At 44.7% G+C, this 25,821-nt stretch overlaps 1 protein-coding gene across 1 annotated transcript; it reads left to right on the top strand.

Moving 5' to 3' along the window:
* Positions 1-1,077: 1,077 nt before the first annotated feature.
* LOC306961021 (perforin-1-like) lies at positions 1,078-25,821 on the top strand (the record flags this gene model as incomplete). Its single annotated transcript, XM_079553629.1, has 11 exons — positions 1,078-1,196; positions 10,421-10,672; positions 12,275-12,357; positions 12,425-12,467; positions 12,565-12,698; positions 13,634-13,772; positions 16,781-16,861; positions 17,027-17,362; positions 23,749-23,882; positions 23,953-24,046; positions 25,726-25,821. The coding sequence occupies exons 1-11, from the start codon at positions 1,128-1,130 to the stop codon at positions 25,819-25,821; spliced, it is 1,461 nt and encodes a 486-aa protein (XP_079409755.1). The 5' UTR covers positions 1,078-1,127.

The raw sequence follows: 25,821 nt of genomic DNA, 5'->3' as shown, positions 1-25,821 counted from the left end.
TTTTGGACTGGGGTAAAGCCAAACTGGAGAAAATGTGCTCGGTTCAGGTGGGAGTTAAGGGGTTAAATAGGATTTATTTGTTACAAAATGTTTTTCGTTCAATAAGTATTCAATTTCATAAGTATACTTGATTTAAAACCTTTAGCACAGATGTATGTTTAGTCCATGAGATACAGATTTCAGATTTGGGGCAAGAGTCCTCCATCCAGGCCCCGCCGACCACTGGACAGACCCAAATGGTAAATGGTCTCAACTTATATAGCGCTTTTCCACCTACAATAGGCACTCAAAGCGCTTTACAGCAAGGATCCACTCACCCATTCACACTGTCATTCATACACCAATGTACGCAGACACTGGGGGCAATGTGGGTGAAGTGTCTTGCCCAACAACAACAGTGTGCACTTTCAGGAAGTGGGATTCGAACCCCCGACCTTCCGATCATGAGACGACCCGCTCTACCATCTAGGACAGAGCACACCAGCGCCAGCACCGGGTACAACAGGCAGCAGGAGATACACAAGGTCAGAGGGCAAGCAGCACTAACCCGGGGCCTTTTATAGTGCACCCCTAGTGGTGCACGCAGGAACAACACTACCACAAACTGCCCACAACACCACACTTATTAATGGAACAATGAGGGAAGAGCAGACACCAGGCCATGGAACAGCTGAGCAGCCACGTGTCCCATTACTTATGGTACACATATAAACGTTTCTACGCTGTTCACCTGTTTGGATTTAATTCCCTCAAATTCCCCAGTTTAAGAACATCTTGGTTGTTTCATTTCAAAGGCAAAAAGATGAGGATTCAGTCAATGTCCCAATAATTATGGAACTAACTGTTTAATGTCATGGAGACGACTGTCATAAAAATATCAGCATGCACGTAATGTTAAACGAGTCCAAATTCGTAATTATTCTTAATACTCTAGTCTGCATTTGCACCTTTACCAGTGTGGCATGTCGGTGCGCATCTTATTGGATGGTGGTACCGAGCAGAGCCAACAGTAATGGGGAGTGTCCTGCACGCCTTGACGTGACTTGGTTTAGGTTGCGGCATTCGATAACCAGGTGGGATTTTCCTAGTTTGGAGCAAGCGTCTGTTTCTGGGCGTTCCAGCTTTATATGCGCCGAGAGTTAGAGACTTCTGTCATTCTCCCTCCTCCTGCTGCCCCTGAGTGCCTTCCTCGGCAGGTAAGGTCCAAAGCTTTTATTCAGGCGTGTGCTTTTAAAATGCTGTTACTCGTGTCTCCACGTGTGGCAGGCAAGGCGAGGGTTAACTTTGATTTAACTTTAGCTTAAATGCCACAAAGCATCACCTGGAGATTTAACTAAATACAGACGGACAAAGTACAAGGCACACAGATTTGGTATGATGTGAAATGGCAATGTTCATATTACAAAATGGTTTCTTTATTTTACTGTAAGTTAAGATTATTATTACCATATTTTTCGCACTATAAGGCTCACATAAAAGCCTTTCATTTTAACAGTGCACCTTATATCCCGGTGAGCCCCATGTATCAGTTTCATAATTTCATCATGCCCTTGTTTACAGGTAAACCAGCATTAATTAATGCACCTTATAATCAGGTCCGCCTAATGGTGTGAAAAATATGGTAAGTTTTAAGAGACATTAGTTCATGTTTGCTGCTTTCCATTTTCCATTTGGCACAATTAGCTCACATTTGTTTAACCTCTGTACCAGTTGTCCATAGTTTCAGTTCGTTATCCAGTACTTGTATTTGCTCCACAGCGACAAGATAGGACAAGACAGCAGATGTCGGACCTCCGCAGTGCAGACACCAAATACTGCACAACAAATTATATTTTAGACACCATTTAAATAAGGTTAATATCTCTTTTGATTAAATGATTACCTGCCAACATGACCAGGGAAGACATAGCACCAATATGGCGTGAGTTGGTTTGTTTTGAAAGTTAAGCTAAAGCTCCAGGCTCGCTGCCACTCTTACCTCCCACACAAGCATCGGAGGCTCGAAGGAAGTAACCAGCGCATCAGGTAGACGCGGCACCGACATGCTAGAGCAGTGGTGGAAAAGCTCTGTATTAGGACTTCATTTTAGCAGTAAACGCATTCATTTGCAGACGATGTTACCTGCACAGACATGACGGAGTGCTCGAACCGGATGGCCCGGAGACCAGGGGCGGAAGTGAGAGGTCGGAGGGCGCGTAACCAGTGTGCGAAATGCGTTCGGGGTGCGACCCCCCTGATTAACCCATCAGATCTTGAGGGCGAAGGCAAACGTGGTAGACTAGAGCAAAGATGCAGACACAAGCACACTCTGCACTCTTGCCGGCGGTGTATGTGAGTATTGTGCAGACTATTGTGCAGAGTATGAAAATACTCAACATAGATGGCACGTAAGCCGACTACACTACCACAATTTAAGCAGAGTCATTTGCTAACGGTCTCTAAATCTGACAGGCCATAGTCTACGAGTACACTGAATCTACACCGATTCCCCGTGTGTGTCTGTCGGCTTCACAGCCGCTGCACTGAATATCTGCCCAATATCCAACTTCACCGTGGTGCCAGACCAGACATTATCATCAATCAGCTACTGCAGGGGTTCGTTTTTCTGCGTGAAACCAGTGAACTTTTCCAGGATATCCATGAGTTCTGAACAATGCGACTGATGATGCCCTGTCCTAGCTGTCAACAATTCGGAGATGGGACCCACCGAATACTGTGCGTAACCTAACCAATAATAAAAACAAACATTTACGTAGCAGAGCCTGCCTGATACTGCCACATATGCATGGACCATAACCAGGGCCGCCGCTCCCAAAGCGCTGTTGTCCAGCTTTGTTCCATCTATACTACAAGGGCCACGCGCCCTCCAGCATTTGGTCTCCTACGAAAACATGACAAAATAGAGACAAAAAGCACGACTAAAGAATGATGAAAAAAAACAACAAAAAAGGTGACAAAATATGACACAAAAACTATGAAAGCACAACAAAAACACTTCAAAAATGTTGCAAAAACATGCAGACAAAAAGTTGCAGTCATTTGTGTAGCCTGGTGAGATCAAAATGCTCGCCCTCTGTATTTGTACAGTGGGATATATCAGTCTGGGACCCACGCCCTCGTTGCCCATCAGAAAACTACAAGCCTGTGCAATCAGATTTGTTTGTTTGCGGTCACCTGTTATTTATACTTTTTATTGAGAAAATAAAATCCTGTCTTGGCAAAGGTGGAGTAGTAGGGGCGGTATTCTTGGATCTCAGGAAAGCTATTGACACAGTAAACCACTCTGTTCCAGACCTGCCAACCTGTACGCATTTTGCGTAGTACTACCTACGCATTTTGACACCACGTACCATGTACGAAATGTTGCTCTTTTTTTTTTAAGCGTGTGGCGTGAAAATAAACTGCAGGGGCTGAAGCTGATAAAAGTTGACGGTGCTTTACGTAAAACTGACACTTCTCCGATGAAGCAGCTGTGCCAGCGCCATCAGCCAATCAGAAGTTGGTGCTGCTGTTGATGCTAAAGCGTGCGCACTGCGCACCGCTGTCAGGATGGACTCGTAGTTTGATGGAGTCCGCCACAGGCTTTCTGGAGTCATGTGCGCAGCGACTCGCCCTCCCTCTGTCTGAGCACGAACAGTGTGAAGAGCAGAGCGTGAAGAGCAGAGCGCGAGCCCGCGGTTAGAGCAGCGATACAGGTAACATAAACGCACGCTCCCCACTCCAACTTTACGACAATCTATCACCGTCTTTCTTTGTCTTGTTATGCAAGTTAAAAGTGCGCATGAAGCGCTTCTTAAGCGGTAGTGTTCAAGCGCTAATGTTATTAGTTTATTGTCCATAAAAGTTAGACTAGAGTTTCAGCTCCTCACTAAGCAAAGAGCAAATAAGACGTCCTGCAGAGAACTACTCATTTTAACATGAGCAGTGCAGTAGTAATGCACATTTCTTGCCCAAGTGAGTCTCTGTGGTTCAGCCTGAAGCTACTGCTGCTTCTGACAGAAACCTCTTTTCATTTCTGTTTAATTATAACAGCCTGTTAATAAAATACGCATTATTTTTTAATTTACTGTTGGTTGAGAAAAAATAATACTCTAAATTGACTTTTTATAATAAAACTGTAAATGTGAAAAGTTAGAATATGTTAAAAAAAAAAAAAAAAAAAGATAGCATTTGGTAGTGACATTAGAATTGTGATCTAGCTGTACACCAGAAAAATGCACCAGAATCCATTAACTCTGCTGGCTTTCAAGTTCAGAGAGTAAGTAGTGATTGGAAACCTCCAAATCAATCAATCAGTCAATCAATCAATCAATCAATCAATCAATCAATCAATCAATCAATCAATCAATCAATCAATCAATCAATCAATCAATCAATCAATCAATCATATTTGCATGTTTGCTGGCTAGCAGTGCACCAAGAGCAGGCTAAGCTAGTGCCTATTTTATTCTTCAATGTAGAATGAATGTTAAAGGAATAGGCCACCGTTTTTACATACTAAGATAATGTTCTTACCTCACTTTAGACGTGTTAATATATCCCCGTCTGGTCTTTGTCCGTGCGCTCTGTCACGCAAACGGAGCACATACGCAGCCTCTCCCACATGTCATATAGCTCCGAAAAAGCTCACGATAGAAGCTACCAAGCTCTTCCACGTGTTCCCTATTTAAATAAAGTTACGTGAAGTGTTTTCATGCGAAGTATATTTACACAGAAATGTAACATGTCGATTTTATAAGCAAATAAAAAGGGGGACTATATTGTGAGGCGTAATGATACGAGGAGTAAAACGTCCGCGCAGTAACTCCTAAAGGTTATTGACGGAAGTGAGCGGGGGAAGTCTTTAGGAGTTACTACGCGGACGCTGTGCTCCTCGTATCATTACGCCTCACAGTATAGTCCCCCTTTTTATTTGCTTATAAAATCGACATGCTACATTTCTGGGTAAATATACTTCGCATGAAAACACTTCACGTAACTTTATTTAAATAGGGAACACGTGGAAGAGCTTGGTAGCTTCTATCGTGAGCTTTTTCGGAGCTATGTGACATGTGGGAGAGGCTGCGTATGTGCTCCGTTTGCCTGACAGAGCGCACGGACAAAGACCAGACGGGGATATATTAACACGACTAAAGTGAGCTAAGAACATTATCTTAGTATGTAAAAACGGTGGCCTATTCCTTTAAGCTGTTAAAACTGTAAGATAAGAACACACTGTAGTGTTCTGCAGATTTTTTCTTTAAAGAAAAAAAAAGAGAGACACCCCTCTTCGATTCTGTTGCACTTAAAGGTCCTATATCATGCATAATCGACTTTTTTGGAGCTTTTAGCCATGTTGTTATGCTATTTCCTTATCAAAAACACCCCCAGAGAGGTTTGTGGCTTCATTCACGCAGCTCTCAGTAATCCTCCTGAATCCTGCTCTCTGAGCAGCTGCTCCTCCCTCTCCTGGTGAACGACTGAGTGTTCAGTTGTGTCGTAACAGCGGAACGGAAGTGCTCGACGTCTGTAAAGTCTTACAGCCTGATTTTAATTTGTAAAACAGCTTTTGCATTATTTCTGTCGTAAGAGAGAAACAAAGAGAAAAAAAAAGGAAAAATAAATAAATAAAATAAAATAAAAAGGATGTGCCCGAGGTGCTTCCAGGTCAGCTGTGGCCAAAACAAACACATCCTGAGCGTCTGAACAGACGTCATGTTTGCGCTGCAGCTGTGAAGATGGAGCTCGTTATAACTGGACACACCTGTTCTTTATTCTTACCTAACGATCATGTCACGGACGGAGAAAAAGAAGCGCGTTTGGCTACGGAGTTTATTCAACCTTTTTCAGGAAGAGGCCACTCGTCTAGCTGTTTTTTTTCTCCGGGATTCAGCGACTATCACCAAAATATTGTTTTTCTGTGACTGTCACTGATGGATGTTTGGTGAACCTTCACCAGAACCAAAGTGGATTCACTTTTATAACCAACGCAAGTCCCACTATGTAAACAGCGATGGAGCAGATCCATCGAAATCCAAACGTGGGTTAGCTTGTGTGTTAGCATATTAGCTTGTGTGTTAGCCATTTATGAAGCTGTGTTGCAGATGACAACTCCGTATAACTGCATCGTGAAGCAATTTCACTTATTGCTGTTTATTTATATTACGGTAAAGTTGTATGTGCGGAGAGAGGGGGCGGAGTTAACTGAATCAAAGCGTTTTGTCTTCCGGGTTTGAAAAATACCTCCAGAAAACACTTATATTCACAAAAATGAGTGCTCCATAATGGTAGAGGTACAATATATCATATAAATGCCTATACTTAACTTTGGAATGGCTAAAATAGCATGATATAGATCCTTTAATATAACCCATTAGAATTGAGCTGTGCCCCAGTGTAATTAAGTACTTTAGTTTGTTTATTTAACTTAAAGGAATAGGCCACCGTTTTTACATACTGAGATATGTTCTTACCTAACCTTAGTCGAGTTAATATATACCCGTCTGGTCTTTGTCCGTGCGCTCTGTCAGGCAAACGGAGCACATACGCAGCCTCTCCCACATGTCATATAGCTCCAAAAAAGCTCACGATAGAAGCTACCAAGCTCTTCCACGTGTTCCCTATTTAAATAAAGTTACGTGAAGTGTTTTCATGCGAAGTATATTTACACAGAAATGTAGCATGTCGATTTTATAAGCAGATAAAAAGGGGTACTACATTGTGAGGCGTAATGATATAAGGAGCACACAACGTCCGCGCAGTAACTCCTAAAGACTTCCCCGCTCACTTCCGTCAATAGAAGTGAGCGGCAGAGTTCCTCAGCCAAAGAAACAGCTCTGAGCGCGTCACTCGAGGCTCTGTAAGGCTCTGTGTTATATGAAATTGCACTGTCCCCGTTCAAATAAACCAATCTAATCTAATTTGTTTTGCAGGTTAATGTTTGCTTTGCATGGCTTGTTTTCTTTGATTTGCATCTCTCCATTTACTTTGCATTATTTGCTGTTTTAGTTTAGCCTTAGTAATATTCGGAGGGGGTCTCCAGTCAAAATCCTGCGTGCTTCTCCCAAAGCTTCTCCCCAGTCCCTCTTCTGCCTGTGTCAGCTGCGCCTCTGCGAGCTGCTGGAGAGAGTTACAGATTCCAGACATTCCAGCTCCGTGCGCGATCACATTGTTTTCACTCCACAAACCCAGCATAACTTTATCCAACTAGAAAACCGAAAATATGTAAGCAGATCTTTCTCAAATAAGAAGTGGCTGAAGGATAGGGATGCACTGACTACATTTATGGATTAGTTTAAGTTTGTAGAGATCTTAATTTTGTGTATACAGCAGGTTCATTCCTCGTGGACGGGCTGCGCCTGCAGAGTTCTCCTTTCTCCGTCTCTCCCAGATCCCATTCTCCTTACTCATTTAGCCTTTGCCTTTCTCTATTTTTCTCAAATGTAGCCGAGAGCGGTGCATGTACAGCAACATGCAACCTTAGAAGAAAGGCAAAGAAAAAGCGTCTCGCAGGTGAGACTCGGCTCTCATCGTTCACTTAAAGAGCCGGCTCTAGTACCGACTGGTTCAGACTGACCCATCACTGACATACCCCGCCTTAAGAGTGCAGAGTGCACCTTTGCTTTAGCCTACCACGGGCCCCAGGGGTCTGATGGGTTTCGCACACTGTTTTTTAGTATCTGTACTTTACTTGAGTATTTATTTTCCTGGCGACACTGTACTTTTACTCCTTACTTTGAAACACAAGTATCTGTACTTTCTTCTCCTTGCATTTTCAAAACGAGCTCGTTACTTTGTGTAGCTCAGTTTATAAATGCTACTTTAGACTATGTGCATAAGTTCATTTGGATACTGTATTATTTTTTTCGTTTGTTTGGTTTTGGTTTAGAGACGGTCAGCTTCTCCGCACATCGGGGGCAGTCGCTGAAATAAACACATTTAAAGCAAAGGGACCAGCGCAGAGGCGAGAGGAGACGAGCACGAGCACGAGCGTCCTCGTGCTGCTCCTGCAGCCGTGACACAGGTCACGCAGCATGAACATATTATTGACACATTACACATTCATTCTACTGTAATGTGAAGTGTGAGATCATCCGCCTTTGGTTCTGTTCCAAACTGCAGAAATCGGTCATCGGTCTCTGCTGTAAGTTGTTAATTAAAGGGTGTTTCACAAATCCCTTGGATCGGCCCATTTGTCCGACGTCTCATTAATCCGAAAATGTCCCAGAGAAGGGGTTGAAAATAAAATTAGGTTCAGGTAAGAGTCCACTGACCTTAAGGTTAGGGCCAATGGTGTGACTCTCGGCCGGTCTAATGGCGCCTCTGCTCAATGGTAAATTGGCCGAATAGTGAGACGTCGGACTAATGGGTTGTCAGACCAATGGCATGGCACCCCCTTGGCTGATATCAGCGATTTTGGGGTATTTTTATTTGTATTATTCATTGTACAATTATGCACTTACTTTATTTACACTGTACAGGTTTGTCCCTTGAGACATGTCTCATTTGCAAGAGGGACCTGCTTCAAACACATCAACTTGTTGGCCTTAGTAGCACAGCTACAATGGCATGTTTTAGAGACTTTGTAAAAAAAAAATTAAATGAAGGTTTTAAAAAACATATACCCAGACAAGGGCAGGAAAAAACAACTACAAATACTACAGACATGGTTTAAATCAGCACTTAGGAACAAACTTAAAATTATTATGTAACCGAGCAGCATTAAAGGATCTGTATCATGCCATTTTAGCCATTCCAAAGTAAATATACTGTACCGAATCCCGTCGCTCTACGACAAAGTTGACGTTGGCCCCTCCCCCATAGGTGCAATGTATTTTTTCATTTTTGTAACTACCGCTGTCGTGCAATTTTTTATTTCCACAATATAAAACACACATTTAAAGGTACACTGCGTAACATTTTGGACCAAACTGGTGCCGGGAAAAAGAAAGAAAGAAAGACAAAACAACAACATATTATACATTTTTGGAAAGCTCTCAACGACCCGCATGCAGCCGTGGGGCTTCGCTCTCGTCATCCACCTCTGTATGACAGTTGACCATAAACCCCCATTCATTTTCTTGCAATAACAAGTATAAAGGGTTCTACACGGTGTTTATGTTTGACATGGCAAAAAAAAACCTGTCAACGCACTGACAGGTCTGTGCGTTGTACAATAGGTCCTTGCGACGCCAAATACAATAAATAAAAATATGAAAATGCAACAAAAAAGTATCAAAGAAGTGACTGTTACACAAACGTGATGAAGATGCGGCAAAAAAAGTGAAAAATTAGATGTAAAACAAAATGAAATAGTGACAATATCACGGCAACAAAGCAAGGAGGAAGATCAATTTTGATCAGTTTTGCAGGTCTTAGTTTTCAAGCTAAGACCTGAGGTGCCTGAGGCGTAAACATGAGGCGTAGCCTTTGCTCTGCCCGTTCCCGGCAGACCTTGGAAGCGAAGCAGGATGGGCCTAGTTGGTACTTGCATGGGAGACCGTTTGGTAACACCAGGAAGCGAGCGATCGATCAATCGATCGATCGATCGATCGATCGATCGGAGGGCCCGATGATGCAGACTGGTTGCCTCGCTTCCGACAGTTTACCCCAGGGCAGGCTTAAGTATAGAGTGAATGAATAATGCGATGTAAAGCATCTTTGAGTGTCCAGAAAAGCCCTAGGGCCTACGTAAAACCGATGTATTATTATTATTATTATTATTATTAAACTCCAGCTTTTAGATTTGGGTAAAGCTGAACTTGAGAAAATGCACTTGGGTAAGTGCATTTCTTTCATACTGAGATATGTTCTTACCTGAGCTTAGACGAGTTGATGCGTACCTGTCTGGTCTTTGTGCCCGTGGAAGAGCGTGGTCGCTTCCAACTTCACCCCCGTTCACCCCCAGTATATTCCCAGTATATAGGAATATACTGGGGGAGGCCAAATGCTAGCAACATTGCATGGCTTCCCCACAAACATCTTTGGTCTTTTTGCGTGACTGAGCACATGCACAAAGACCAGACAGGTATGGGTCAACTCGTCTAAGCTCAGGTAAGAACATATCTCAGTATGTAAAAACGGTGGCCTGTTCCTTTAAGGCGGGGTTGAGAGGTTTATCCAATTGAAATCTATGAAACGTTATGCTCCTTCCTTTGTGTGTTTGTGTGGCCTACAGCGGCGTGTGTGTCAACCACACTGATTTTATGATATTTAGCTCAATCTTTTGTCAAATGTTTTCAGCTAATTTACTATGGAGTAGGAAGGGCTGCGCTTTCTCTTTGCCCTCCCGTCAGGAGCACGTGCTTGTGACGTCACATAGAGGCCACATGATATCCCTGAACATGCAATTGTGCATCAATTAAGTTTGTCCAAATATATTTTCAAAACACCAAACACTGGACTATAGAGCTGAGAAATCTATCTTTCCACTTTTTTGCAGTTTGTAGCCATGAAGCATCTCCATCTGATTCTCCTCGTGTTCCCGTCCCTGGCTCGCTGCTACTACACTGGGACGGGCGATGAGTGCAGGACTGCCCCCTTCTTCCCCGGGTACAACTTGGTGGGCGAGGGCTTTGACATCGTCACCCTGAAGAGGAAAGGAGCCTACCTGATCGATATGAGAACATACATGGGGCCCAACGGCACCTGCCACCTCTTCACCAATCCTCTCCAGGGAAACCAGCTGCAAAAGGTAACGTACATTTTTACACAGCCAGACAGTCCAGACCAAGACAAAAAGACACCGAATGCGAAAGAGACTTCTATAGTACTATACTATTTACTAAATACTTTTTACTCATCCTCAACATCTCAATGTATTTTGTACCATATTTCATTGGTCTGGAACAAATTTGATCCAATAAAGGAGACTTCTGGGTCCTGGGACCAAACAAGGCAGAGAAGAAAGGAATACTGTATGACATTGTAATTCCAAATATTACATAGTTAGAGATAAATGCATAATATACTTCCTGAACATTCTTGACACTCATTTGGCTTTTGTTGCCCTGCTGTTGCTTTGCTATATGTTACTACGGGTCAGTTCCAGTCGACTGAGGAACAGTTTCGTACACAGGGCCATTGGGAAGCTGAACTCACTGAACTCAGAACAGGTTCTCAAACTAGGAATATTTCTCGGTGTTCTCGTGCAATTCAATAACAAATAATAATAACAAATAAAATAAAAAGTTCAAATGATAGGACAATAACAACAATTTCAGGGTCAGCTGTGATCCGACCCACATGTCTCCGGGTCCTGAATGTGAACAAGTCCTTGAGAGATGGGAGCTTACAGTCAGTCGCCTCTCAGTAACACTCGTGATGCGCTGCAGTCGGTGCTTGTCCCGGTCTGTAGCGCTGGGGAACCACACGGTGATGGAGGAGGTGAGGATGGACACTATGATGGCCGTGTAAGACCTGCACCAGCATCTCAGTCGGCAGCTTAAGTTTCCTCAGCTGCCGCAGGAAGAACATCCTCTGCTGGGCCTTCTTGATGAGGGTCCTGGGTGATGGTGGTGCCTCCGGTCCGTCAGGAAGTCAGTGATCCACCTGCAGAGGGAGCTGGGCACTCTGAGCTGGTAGAGCTGGTCTCGGAGCAGTCCAGGGAGGATGGTGTTGAAGGCAGAGCCGAAGTCCATGAACAGGATCCTGGCGTAGGTTCCTGAGGATGAAGTGGAGGGCCAGATTGACTGCATCGTCCGACTTCATGACCACAGACGTCAGCGCCACCGTCCTGTAGTCATTAAGTCCTGTGATCCGTGTGATCAGCATCAAAATAGGATGTTGAGTGCGATTCAGACAGAAACATCCAAAAGGCGATCGATAACACGCGGTGTTTTAAAACATGTCAACAATGTTGGTGTTGAAAATTGACTTGAAACTGAGATATTTAGGCATTTGCCTCTTCCCATAACGTTAGTGTCCGTTCAGAGAGGATAGAAGTGAGAGTTGGAGAGAGACGTTAATCAGAAAGGAGAGTGTTGCATAAATTATGCAACACTCTAGATTTTTTCTAGATTTTTCTCCGAATCTAGAAAAAAAGCTGTGATTTTGATTAAGCTAGCCTTTGTTTAGCTTTGGATTTCTCAGGAACCGAACCACGTAGAATTAAACTGTTTTCACCTATGGAGAGCTTAGATTCTCGTCTTTAAAACGAGCTGTAGCATTCTATAACATAGAATATGCTGTGGTGCAACAAATATCATGAAAAATGGTCTGGATTGTTGGCACTCAACAGCTAAATCCCAAAAACTGCGTGGCACTTAATGTGTTAACATCTTCTTCTCATTCACAGCTCCCCCTATCGGCAGTAGATTTACGAGCATTTACGAGCTGTCAGGCCAATATTCATCAGGCGGTACAACGATCTTCTGTCAGGTGAGAATAACCCTAACCCAAAGCAATGAAAGTCAAACAAAAAACCTAAATGTGTGACTCTTCACAGTGAAGTGCTCAGCACACTGAACACGGACAGCTCTCACTGGAAGGTAACAGCTTGAGACAATCGTTTATTCATTGAAAACCAATGATTTTTATATAGTACTATAAAGTAAATCCATTTATGTACTTATTTACTTTTTACAGGTTGGCCTGAACCTTCCGTTTGGTCGTCTGGGCTTCGGAGGGACACGTTCTTATCTGTATGGCTTTGCTTCAGCAAAAGCGAAAGAGGACAAGTTCGTCTACAGTATCCACAGTTCTGCCTGCACACACTACAAGTGGGCTCTCTCTCCTCTCATGTTTGCATGTTCTTTAAACACGACACTACGTATTTGAGAGACGCAACACAAACCTTTCAAGCCTATACTGACATTTGTTAAAGTGATAGTCTGGAAGTCTAAGGGGGTCATTTATCAATGCAGGTGCAAGCTGAAAACTCAAATCTGCTCTTTTTTGGGCATCTGATATGTAAATAACACAATGCTGCGTGAGTAAAAAAAGGATAAATGAGTCCGCTGCTGCTGATCCACTTTTGCACATGCTACTCGATTTGCACATGAGCAAACATTTGATAAACGACCCCCTGTATGTTTTATACATTTTTTTAGTTCAAAATCACCTGGTTTTGGATTTTGATGTGAAGTATTTTTGTAAAGTCCCTCCTTTCCGGATCTCAGCAACTAATCCGAGTCTAGAATCCTCCCACTGAGACAAGCTTTTCCTTTGAACCAGCCTCAGGTCCAGTCAGGAGGGAGAGGGGTGAGATCTTTTACTTTTGAAAATTCTGTTGCTGCTCTCCCTCATTTTGCAAACTAAGGCCGTTTTCACACATGTTGGAGCGTGTTGTGGGATGAGCCGAGACCACTCTAGTTTCAATTGTATTTACTTCAATGTTATTTCAGTCCGTGTTCACATGTCGGACCGTGTCCGACATGTAACATCATCAGCCACATAACAACGATCTGCTGTTCAACGAACTTATTCTCGTGACAACAGGCATTGACCTGTTAATGCGCCGACACGCACGCACGTGCACACTTCCATGATGTTACGCAGTGGTCACACCTCTGGCTGATATAGCGAAGCGAGGAGAAATGTACTTAAATCAGCTCATGAAGAGGAAAGTTTGATTTACTCTATTTAACTTGACATGCGCAGGCTTTTTCACTCATCATAAAATGTAGATTTTGATACAATTTAACATTATTGTTAGGTACAGAGTGTCTGACACACCATCTCTCAGCCACGAGTTTAAAACCGATGTGTCCAGACTGCCAGCCTACTACAACTCCAACTCCAAGGCCCAGTACAGACACTTCATCGACACCTACGGCACGCACTACATACGACAGGTCAGTATCATTCCATTTTAAATCAAATCATCACCGCCTTGAATAACAGGATTAATGCAACATGGACCCAGCCATTGTATTGCCTTTGTACCAGCAATGAAGTCTGGTCACCACTGCATCAATTGAATTCATGGTGGAGCAAACCCTTGGCGTAAGTCAAGAAATGGGTGACAGTTACTCAGTAATGTGCATAAATAAGAAAAACAGAAAGTCTCATTATCAGCTAAGTTATTATTATTATTTATGTATTTATTTATTTTTATCTATGAAATCTGGCTTTGAAATGTGTTCATATATTGGAGACCCTTGTCCCTGGGTCCAGCTTTGAGATATTCAATTCAATGTGGCTGTGACCTTTATCATTTATCCTGCAAAAATGTAGCCTGGTTATCACCAGACTGCTGTGTTCGCTCGAATCATTTCGAACTTCACAACAGTCTGGGGACCATGGTCGAAATCTTCACATGGATTTGGGAACCAATCCCAGAATGACGAGGGACGGCAAGACGATGACGCGCTATTCGATACGGAAGCTTGTAGTTTGTTTAGGGATAAAAACAATATAAAAGTTTATTTACGGATCCGACATGACAGCAGCAGAAGTGACGCCATCTTTCGATCAAGCTTTACACCCATGTTCTAAATAGTTTAGCTCGAAAGTTTACAGCCGGACCGGTCATCGGATACGATGATACGATTGGCTGTGTCGACGTGCAGACGCATGATAGACATTCGTAGCCCAATAAACGCCTATGAACGATCGTAAACCACACCTCTCCTACGAGAAAATGAATTGTTTTCCCCAGAATGAATCACTTGTGATTTTCGTCTGGCGTTAGCCAGGCTAGCAAAAATGCAACTTGAGGGTCACTTTTCAGAGTCACTTTCACAGAAATGCTAGAAAACCTGAGAATTCATGAAATTGATACAAACTCTTTGTTATTAGATGGACAGTGTTTTTCCCACAAATGTCTGAGTTTATCCTAAAAGAGGCCAAAACAAAATGTGTTACAATAGAGATGAGAAGCCCTGACAAAAGGCATGTAAAATGGGCAAAAATCTGAGGCTCTCCGAAGGTGAAATAAAGGAACATGTCGCCGTTTTTACATATTGAGATATGTTCTTACCTGAGCTTAGACGAGTTGATGCGTACCTGTCTGGTCTTTGTGCATGCGCTCAGTCACGCAAATGTTGTTATCATTTAGCCTCTTCCCGCAAAGGTACAGCTCCAAACGGGGGTGAAGTTAGAAGCTACCAAGCTGTTTCACATTTTCCCTATTTAAGTTATGTTAAACGTTACATGATCCAAGTCTAGTTACACAAAATTAAACATTTTCTAAGTGGATAAAAAGGGGCACTATATTGTGAGGCGTAATAACACCTGGAGTACTTTGACTATATTACAGCGCGGATGTCGAAGTACTCCAGGTGTTATTACGCCTCACAATATAGTGCCAAAATATGACATTTTGTCACTCCCATCAATGTCATTCTCATTACAGTCACTACCATTACGTTTTTGTCTTTGTGACGGATTGGCCAATGTAATGGAAATAACAAAAACACTAGTGTTTTCAAACTGGACTTAAAAAAAAGAAAAAACAATTGTTTTTTCTGACTCATTTCACCATGAAATTATCACCGTCAAACTTAAAAATATGTACAGTGTATTCTAGGGATGTCAGGTATGAATATTTTACCAAAATTATCACGGTTTTCGGTATTATCGCTGTATTTTTTTTTAATGTGTGTTAATATGTTCAGAAAGCATTGATAGTCCTACACAAACTGAAATAGTTTCAAAATGCAACTTTTCACATCAAAGTAAAGGAACTATAACGATGTGTTGTTGATCGTTTCGAGGGTATTACATGTACTATTTATAGCGCCAGAAACGATAAACCGTCTATATCAGGAAAATTGTTCTGAGTTTTATTTCCTTCCAGTGAGCTTTCGTTTTGCAGATTTGGGAAAATGCCATCAGACACTGATCATTGTTAAATTCATAAAACTGCGGCGAAAGTGAATCTATTGCAATCTGCCACCGGGAGCCCCATAATGTTGGTGCCATTGTGCGGAGGTATCCGGACACGGCTTATGCTGGCGGTGGTGCTGCGGCCGCACTATGGGGCGACTCGTTACATTATCCCTCAACCCAAAGTCCCACATCAGCATTTCAGCTAAAACGCTAATGTTAGACGGTCACGCAGGTGAGTCAGAGGTTCGAAGTATTGCTGCATTTGGAGACACTTTTTCCTCCACGTTCCGCAAACAGGAAAACTGTCTCTATCAACTGTCCTTCAGCTTTCTTAAAATGCCCCAAATATGCCCAGACTTCAGGCTCGGTCTTTGAGGCTGATAGATCCTGCGCGCTGTCGTCTCGGACATGATTCCAGCTTCGAGAAAGTTTTGTTTTGGTTGTAGCTACAGAGGCGCCTGTGGCAACTTCAGCAGATGAGACGGCGGCTCATAAGGCTCACTGTGCCTAAACCGTGGGCGCCGTAGTCCACCACGGTAAAATATTTTTTCAAAAACAAGACAGTAATTATTATTGTCAACAATTTTACCGGGGTTTACCGCTACACCGGTAACCGTGACATCCCTAGTATATTCTATGTCTTTGTACATTTAACTGTGAAGTTTAAAAAAAACGTTCTGGGAACATAAATTCAGTGTAGGCTTCTGATTTCGAAAACAAATATCTGTTTGTAGTGTTTTTTAGTAAAGCCACTATCAGAAAGTGTCTCTATACAATGTATTGATCCACAACATATGAAACATATTTCTAAAAATACATGTTTAATTTTCTGGTGAAAACATTGGCCAATGTTTTTCTTTGTTGAAGAATTACCCAACTTCTCTTTTCACCTATTACCCAGCGAGCGAGGGCATGGCCATACTGTCCCTGTGTGTGTGGAGAAGAGGGCTATAATTTTCCACTTGCCAGGTTATTAATGCCTGGTACCTGAATCATTTCCCTTAATAATTGTATATATTTTCTGTTCTAGTCTACTCTTGGTGGACAGTTCAGACGTCTCTCAGCAGTGCGAACCTGCTTATCCTTCCTCAACGGGCTTTCTTTGTCTGAGGTAAGTTTGAATGTCACTTTTTTTAAAAGAAAAAATCTGATACCAAACTAGTATCAGTAGTACATATTTAATCTGTGTTTAAATGTTTAGACTTTGAAGAATGTGTGGTGAAGGCTCAGTGGAGGTATGCTTTATGCTATGTTGTTTTTGTTTATTCTAATACAGGCACACTCCTGTCTCTCTCTGGGCATCGATGTTGGCTTAGGAAAGGCACGAGCCTCTGCGAGGCACCAGAGATGCTCCAACTTCCTCCGAAACAATAACATGGCCACCTGGGACGACAGTTTCATGCACCTGCACCGCACAGAGGTGGTGGGCGGCAATGGCTGGTCGGGTGAATTCTCCCTCCTCTTCCAAAACTCTCACGGGTACAACACCTGGCTGCGCTCCCTCAAAGACCATCCGGACATAATAGACTACTCACTGCGCTTAATTTCTGTTCTGGTGCCAGACCCAGGGAAGTGCTTACAGGTTCACACTGCTATTGAAGATTATTTGAAGGTATGGGTGAGAGACAGATATAGCAGCTTTAAACTTCATATCATTTACTTAAGTCACAATTTTCAAGTTGGTTCACACTTAATAATTGTCATAATGCATTGGTTTTATATAACACTTTTCTGGACACTCAAAGGTGCTTTACACTGCATTATTCATTCACTCCATATTTGCCCTGGGGTAGACAAACGAAAGCCATCGGCCCCTCTGACCCCTGCCAAGCACTCACTCACTCCATTCACCCAGGCTTCCTGGTGTTCCCACACGGTCTCCCATCCAAGTACCATGCTATAGTGGTGCTTAGATTTTGGTGACTGTTGCGTTGGCGCCTCCTCTCCCTTCTCTCCATCAAATAAATGTCCACATCCTGGGGCATGACTGTCTGTACAAGCCAGCGAGGGTTGGCCCAAAGTTTGAAATAAATATCCATCCATCCATTTTATTCCTCCCTCCCAGAGCAAACTCTCTGACCCAGCTATATAGCCTAGGTCAAGACAGCACAGCAGGAAAGAACATGGCAGTTTGGTGTGTTTATGCAGATGAGTAGCAGGAAGTCCTTTGTTTCAGGACAGGTCTTTGGCCTACACCACACGGCAAGAGCGAGGCTGTGTCTGAAACCATCAAATTGTAGCCTCTAAGCACTAACACTAACAACTAATCCTTAACCTTTCATGGGGTCGACTGTTAGATCTCTATGCAGTTAGTGAACTAGAGCTATTTTGCACAATCTGACCGTCCTTACCCAGGAGAAGGGGAAGTGACATCACCAACAGCTGTTTTTCTTCTTCTTTAAAGTTATTGGTGGAGTGCAGGCCAAACAAAAGTGCATGTCGCCCCCTACTGTACAGTGTCCAACAACAACATAGTGTCCAAACAAAGACATTTAAGGAGAAAAAAAAAATCCAAATGAGCCATAAATTTCCCTTTTTATTTTATTTTAACAGCTGTTTCTTAAAGCTACAGTAGCAAATGATCCATGTGGCTTAAGTTTCTACTAAATGAAAACAAAAGCATTTAATCCGTTTACTGAGTTTACTCTTTAACACTGACATGTGACTGAGCTGTGGTGACGACAACATGGATTCTGTCACTTTTATAATGTTTGGCTTGTGCAGAATCTTATTTTTTTATTATTATTATCTTTATTTTTAAATGTGCTCCTGTCAATCAACAATGGTTGTGCATGATTCACTCGAGGGTGGGGGCGAGGGGGGTGGGGGGTTTGGCGCAGTGGCTTATGGGATGGCACATGGCTCCTAATCACCGGTTAGCTAGCACCACAGGTCCCTATGCTAAAGTGGCTACGATAGTTAGCATCGAGGCTCCTTTCCTTCCTAACAGCCCAATTCGGAAGCATCTTGTCATGGCGGACGCTGACGCACATCCGGTGTGGCGTAAGAGCTCTTACCAATCTGCTCGTTTCGGAAGGAGCCCTAGTCTGTGTATTCTTACTACAGCATCTTACTTTCGTCTGGTAACTAAACTTGTCACAACAGGGGTGGGCTACATCGTATCGCATATCGTTATCGCGGTGATACATTTTTTTGATATTGTGTTTTTTTGTGGACGATATGATTTATGTTCCGCTCAGCTCCATCAGAGCAGCATAAACACTGACTGTAGAATACGGACCGTGACGCCGCCCGGCGTGGTGCAGCCGGGGCCCCACCCTGGAGCCAGGCCTGGGGTTGGGGCTCGAACTCGAGCGCTTGGTGGCCGGGCCTTTGCCCACGGGGCCCGGCCGGGCACAGCCCGAAGAGACGGTGTGGGCCCGCCCTCCTGTGGACTCACCACCCGCAGAGGGATCCGTAGGGGTCGGGTGCAGAGAGGACTGGATGGCAATCGAGGCCGGGTGCCTCGGCGACCTGGTCTATGAGTGCAGCTTCTGGCGTTCGGGACTTGGAACGTCACTTCGCTGGGGGGGAAGGAGCCGGAGCTTGTGCGGGAGGTTGAGAGATACCGGCTAGATATAGTCAGGCTCACCTCCACGCACAGCTTGGGTTCCGGATCCCAACTCCTGGAGAGAGGCTGGACTCTCCATTGTTCTGGAGTTGCCCGAGGGGAGAGGCGGCGGGCTGGGGTGGGTTTGCTCATATCCCCCCAGCTCAGCCGTCACGTGTTGGAGTTCACCCCGGTGGACGAGAGGGTCGCGTCCCTACGCCTCCGGGGACAGGTCTCTCACCGTTGTCTCGGCCTACGGGCCCAACATTGGTGCAGAGTACCCGGCCTTCTTGGAGTCCCTGGGAGGGGTACTTGATGGTGCTCCGACTGGGTACTCCATTGTTCTACTGGGGGACTTCAACGCCCACGTGGGCAACGACAGTGAGACCTGAGTGATTGGGAGGAACGGCCTCCCCGATCTGAACCCGAGTGGTGTTCCGTTATTGGACTTCTGTGCTAGTCGCAGTTTGTCCATAACGAACACCATGTTCGAGCACAAGGGTGTCCATAAGTGCACGTGGCACCAGGACACCCTTGGCAGGAGGTCGATCGACTTTGTAGTTGTGTCGTCTGACCTCCGGCCGCGTGTCTCGGACACTCGGGTGAAGAGAGGGGCTGAGCTGTCAACCGATCACCACCTGGTGGTGAGCTGGATCCGCTGGCAGGGGAGGAAGCCGGTCAGACCTGGCAGACCCAAGCGTGTTGTGAGGGTTTGCTGGGAACGTCTGGCGGATCCCTCTGTCAGCGGTGTCTTCAACTCCCACCTCCGGAAGAGCTTCACCCAGATTCCGAGGGAGGCTGGGGACATGGAGTCCGAGTGGACCATGTTCTCCTCCTCCATTGTCGATGCGGCGGCTCGTAGTTGTGGCCGTAAGGTCTCTGGTGCCTGTCGCGGCGGCAATCCCCAAACCCTGTGGTGGCGCCCGGAAGTAAGGGATGCCGTCAAGATGAAGAAGGAATCCTACCTGGCCTTGTTGGCTTGTGGGACTCCGGAGGCAGCTGAGAGGTACCGGCAGGCTAAGCGTGCTGCAGCTCGTGCGGTCACAGAGGCAAAAACTTGTGTCTGGGAAGAGTTCGGGGAGTTCTGGCAAACCATCCGGCGCCTCAGGAGGGGGAAGCAGTGTTTCACTAACACTGTTTACAGTGCGGGTAGGGGGCTACTGACCTCGACTGGGGATGTCGTCGGGCGGTGGAAGGAGTACTTCGAGGACCTCCTCAATCCCGCCGTCACGTCTTCCAATGAGGGAGCAGAGGCTGGGGACTCGGAGGTGGGCTCGCTCATCACCCAAGCTGAAGGTGGTGAGAAAGCTCCTCGGTGGCAAGGCTCCGGTGGTGGATGAGATTCGTCCTGAGTACCTTAAGTCTCTGGATGTTGTAGGACTGTCGGGCTGACACGTCTCTGCAACGTCGCGTGGCGGTCGGGGACAGCGCACCTGGATTGGCAGACCGGGGTGGTGGTCCTTCTCTTTAAGAAGGGGGACCGGCGGGTGTGTTCCAATTACAGAGGGATCACCCTCCTTAGCCTCCCCGGTAAGGTCTACTCCGAGGTGCTGGAGAGGAGGATCCGGCCGATAGTTGAACCTTGGATCCAGGAGGAACAATGCGGTTTTCGTCCTGGTCGTGGCACACTGGACCAGCTCTATACCCTTCATCGGGTGCTTGAGGGTTCATGGGAGTTCGCCCAAACGGTCCACATGTGTTTTGTGGACCTGCAGAAAGCGTTCAACCGCGTCCTTCGTAGTGCCCTGTGGGGGGTGCTCCGGGAGTATGGGGTCTGGGGCCCTCTGCTAAGTGCTGTCCGTTCCCTGTATGACCGCAGCAGGAGCTTGGTTCGCATTGCCGGCAGTAAGTCAGACCTGTTCCCGGTGCGTGTTGGTCTCCGCCAGAGCTGCCCTTTGTCACCGGTTCTGTTCATTACTTTTATGGACGGAATTTCTAGGCGCAGCCAGGGGCCGGAGGGTGTCCGGTTTGGGAGCCTCAGAGTCTCATCTCTGCAGTTTGCAGATGATGTTGTTCTGTTGGCTTCAACGAACCAGGACCTTCAGCGCGCTCTGGGGCGGTTTGCAGCCGAGTGTGTAGCGGCCGGGATGAGGATCAGCACCTCCAAATCTGAGGCCATGGTTCTCCACCGGAAAAAGGTGGTTTCCCCTCTACAGGTCGGTGGGAAGTCCTTACCTCAAGTGGAGGAGTTCAAGTATCTCGGTGTCTTGTTCACGAGTGAGGGACGGATGGAGCGTGAGATCGACACGCTGGGCGCACCCTCCGAGATCGGGTGAGGAGCTCAGTTACCCGGGAGGAGCTCGGAGTAGAGTCGCTGCTCCTTCACGTCGAAAGGAGCAGCTGAGGTGGCTAGGGCATCTGTTTCGGATGCCTCCTGGTCGCCTCCCGTGGGAGGTGTTCCAGGCATGTCCTAGTGGGACAAGGCCTCGTGGAAGACCCAGGACACGCTGGTGGGACTACACTGTGTTCCAAATTATTATGCAAATTGGATTTTTGTGTCAAAAAGGTAAAAAAAAACCCAATAATAATGAATCTCATGGATGGTATCGTGTCTCGGGGCTCTATGAATCACTGACATTAATCTCAGAGACCTGGGATGATTAGTTTTCAGGTTAAGGCCAGTTAAGGGAAAAACTACTGAAAAAGGGTGTTCCACTTTATTATGCAGATCATCATTTTCAAGCAATATGGGAAAGAAAAAGGGTCTTTCTGCTGATGAAAAGCACGAAATAGTTAAATGCCTTGGTCTAGGTATGAAAACCTTCGATATTTCATGAAAGATTAAGTGTAATCATCATACTGATAAGAGATTTGTGGATGATTCAGAGCACACTCCGGTTTGTGCAGATAAAGGCACAATATGGACGGTTTCTGCCAGACAAACACCCCAGATTAAGAGAACAGATGCTACAAAGCAGCATACAGGTGTTTGAAGCTGCTGGTGCCTCTGGAGTCCCACGAACATCAAGGTGTAGGACCCTCCACAGGCTGCAGTTGTGCATAAACCTTCTATCAGGGCCTCCCCTAAACGGTTAATTGAATGCTGATGAACAGAAACGGCTGCAGTGGCTAAGAAATACATGAAGACTCATTTTTAAACAGTCCTGTTCACTGATGAGCGCCGTGTAGCCCTGGATGGTCAAATCAATGGAGTAGTGGATGGTTGGTGAATGGCCACAACGTCCCAACAAGGCTGTGACGTCAGTAAGGAGGTGGCATAGTCATGTTTTGGGCCAGAATCATGGGGAGATAGCTGGTCGGTCCCTTTTGGCCCTTTTAGGCTCGCTGAAGGTGTGAAAATGAGATTTGAAAATATGTGGAGTTTCTGACTGACCACTGTCTTCTATGCTACAAAATGAAGAGCCGTGCTTTCCCTAACAAAATCCTCTTCATGCATGACAACGCACCATGTCATACTGTAAAGAAAACCAGCATCACTGGCTGATATGGGCATAAAAGGAGAGAAACTCATGATGTGGACCCCCTCCTCCCCTGACTTCAACCCTATTGAGAACCTTTGGAGCCTCAACAAAAAAAACATCTATGAGGGTGGGAGGCAGTTTTCATCCAAACAGCAGCTCTGGGAGGTTATTCTGACATCCTGCAAAGAAATCCAAGTAGAAACTGTCCAAAAACTCACAATTTTAATAGATTTAAGAATTTAGAAACTGCTATCACACAAGGGCTCCTTTGGTAAAATATAACTTGACCTGTTAATATTTTTTTGATTGAAATAGCTTTTGATTTCAGTAAATATGACCTCCTAATGCCACAAATACAGCAAATGACCATTTTCAGTTCATTACAAGCTTTAAAATGTATTGAAACGATGAGTTGCATAATCATTTGGAACAGTTGATTTTGAGGTTTTCACTATATTTATTTTTGGAAAAAAATACTAGGAAATCACTAGGAATCACTAGGAAATTTTTTCCACCACATTTAAATGATCCTCTACCAGGTAAAGACGAGAAAATTATGCTGACTCTCATTTGAGTTGACAATTTAGAAAATCTTAGAAAAATGTCATTTGCATAATAATTTGGAACGCAGTGTATGTCTCCGAGCTGGCCTGGTGTCGCCTCGGGGTCCCCCCAGAACAGCTGGAGGAGGTGTGTGTGGATCGGGAAGTCTGGGCATCTCTGCTGAGACTGCTGAAGCGGAAGAAAATGGATGGATGGATGGATGTAGAATACGGGGACAGGCACTTAAAAAGTGAAGCAAAATGAAGGATGTAAACTGCTTGAGTAGATCATATTTGCGTGGAACTTGATTTGCCGTAAAAAATAAAGAAATGAATACGAGATTTGTCCAAGCCACAGAGAGGTCCAGAGCCGGTCACTGTAATGTTAGGAATAATACAACAATGATTTATTGTGCATATCTATTCATCATAAAATACACAGAAGAAGTACAGGGCACAGCATAATTTTTACTCCTATTTGAAGGAAAACAGCATCAGCAAAGATGAAAACGGGTACGACACAAGCAGCTGTCCCACAGAGGCGTGGAGGGGGCTTCTCACAGTGACCATTGAACGGGCCTGGGATCTTGCAGGGGACTGTTGTGATCCTACAGAGAGGTAAGAAATTACAAAGTACTTAAATAAATGTGAAGCACTATTTTCAAATATGGATTTGTCCTTTTACCAGCTACGTTAAGATGTGGTATGAATCCCACTACCGCAGGACTCGAGTCATCAGGTCCGACTACCCAACCTGGAACACACGCTATTGGCTGGGAGAGGTCTGAGTCCACACTCTCCTTCATTCACTTCTGATAATATTGGGACGTCAGGGTATCAGAACTTAAAGAACCATCTATAATATAAAACGCAATCGCGAGTAGAGCGGGGCTTAAGCTCCATAAGGCCATGTTTATTTCCCAGAATTCCGCTGCCGGCCCCCACGTGACCGTCCCACCGGCCGCGGGCATTGGCCACGGGTCCATATGGACCGCGGTGCTGCTGTCCGAGGACAACCCGCCGTCACAACCACGCGAGTGCACGAGATCTGACTGCCGTGCGTGTGCGCGCATCCAAACAGTCACTCACCGCTAAACTGCAGCTGTAGACGCTCCGCACCGGTACAGTGACATCCTCCAATACACGATATCTGCGCGTCTTTGTTTAAGTTTCTCCTGCAGTGACCGAGGCTGTGGTTTATTATAGATCCAGTGCTGCGTAATGTCAGAGGCGCAGACGAATGCGTAAGATCCAATCCTGGCCATATTAAGCTTTGTCTCCGAAAAACAGTACACGCAGCACACAATAGCCCAAACACGAGCTTCAAATCAAACGCGCTGCTCGAGTGCTTCAGCCTCCGTGTGAGGAGAGTGAAAATGAAACTACCACTTATCGAGCGCATGGCCTGCACTGCGATGCTTTTTTACTTTGCTGCTGTACCATTTGTTTTCTATTTTGCTTTCACGTATTGTGAGCCCAGAGGTACATTTTATTCTAAAGCAGCTTTGAAAGCATTGCCAATTTCATTTTAAGATTATAAATACTGTCTAATAACGATCATTACTATTTCATTTCAAAACCAACTTATTATTTTTTAGATTGCACTTGCACCGTGATAATCAAACCGCGGGTCCTGCACCGTGAACCGAACCGTGAGAGCTGAACCCCTAATATTTATCCATAAATATTCCACTGTCTCTTGAATTCTATTCCCTGAGTTTAGCGAACATATTGTCGATGTAGTCGCTTATTCTGCTGGTGCTCTGGACACCGGGCTCACTCCTTTCTGCACAATAGGTCACTTGGCAATACACTACACAGTCATTACAGTGGTTCTGGGATTGCAGAGGCTCAGAGCTTTGTCTGGTCAAAGGGTCATGAGTAACAATCATCCATTATAAGAAAGGAGTACAGGTGCATCAAACACTCCATTTGTTTGAAATTATTTTTAGCATTCATTATTTTAAACATTTGTAGTGTCCATAGTTTTTGGAATGGGTTGGGAACCACTGGTCTACTTAGTGCGGGTCTACAGCTATACTGAGTGACAGGTTATAGGGACAATACTGGACATTTCTTTGTAATAACTCATCATCTCTGAATATCACAGTGAGGCCAGGCCGAAGGCCGGGTCTCAGCTAGTATAACTATAAAGAACAAAAGATCATTTTCCTTTCAGTGCTGCCAACCTGGTAAAAGTATGTTGTTAAACATTTATCTTTTGAAATATGAGCACTTGCTGTCCTACAGCAGGAGTGCCCATTGTATCGATCGCCCACACAAAGAGGGCAGATCAGAGTTCTATTTCTCTAAATAAACAGTAACATACACATCACACACATCATACATAATACTAATAATTAGTGCGAGCACAGCTTATCATCACATTAGTAAGAAATACAATTTTAAACTCAATTCAGGTCTCCCTTTCTAATAAAAGGTGTTTATAATTTGTTTGCAGGTGGACACATCTTATACTCTGGAGATCGAGGTGTGGGATAAGGATGTGACCTGGGATGACCTGCTGGGCTCCTGTTCAAAAAGACTGAGCCAATAG

The sequence above is a fragment of the Gobius niger genome (genome assembly GCF_951799975.1).
Source record: "Gobius niger genome assembly, chromosome: 3".
Classification (NCBI taxonomy): Eukaryota; Metazoa; Chordata; class Actinopteri; order Gobiiformes; family Gobiidae; genus Gobius; species Gobius niger.
This window is presented reverse-complemented; position numbering and strand designations above follow the sequence as displayed.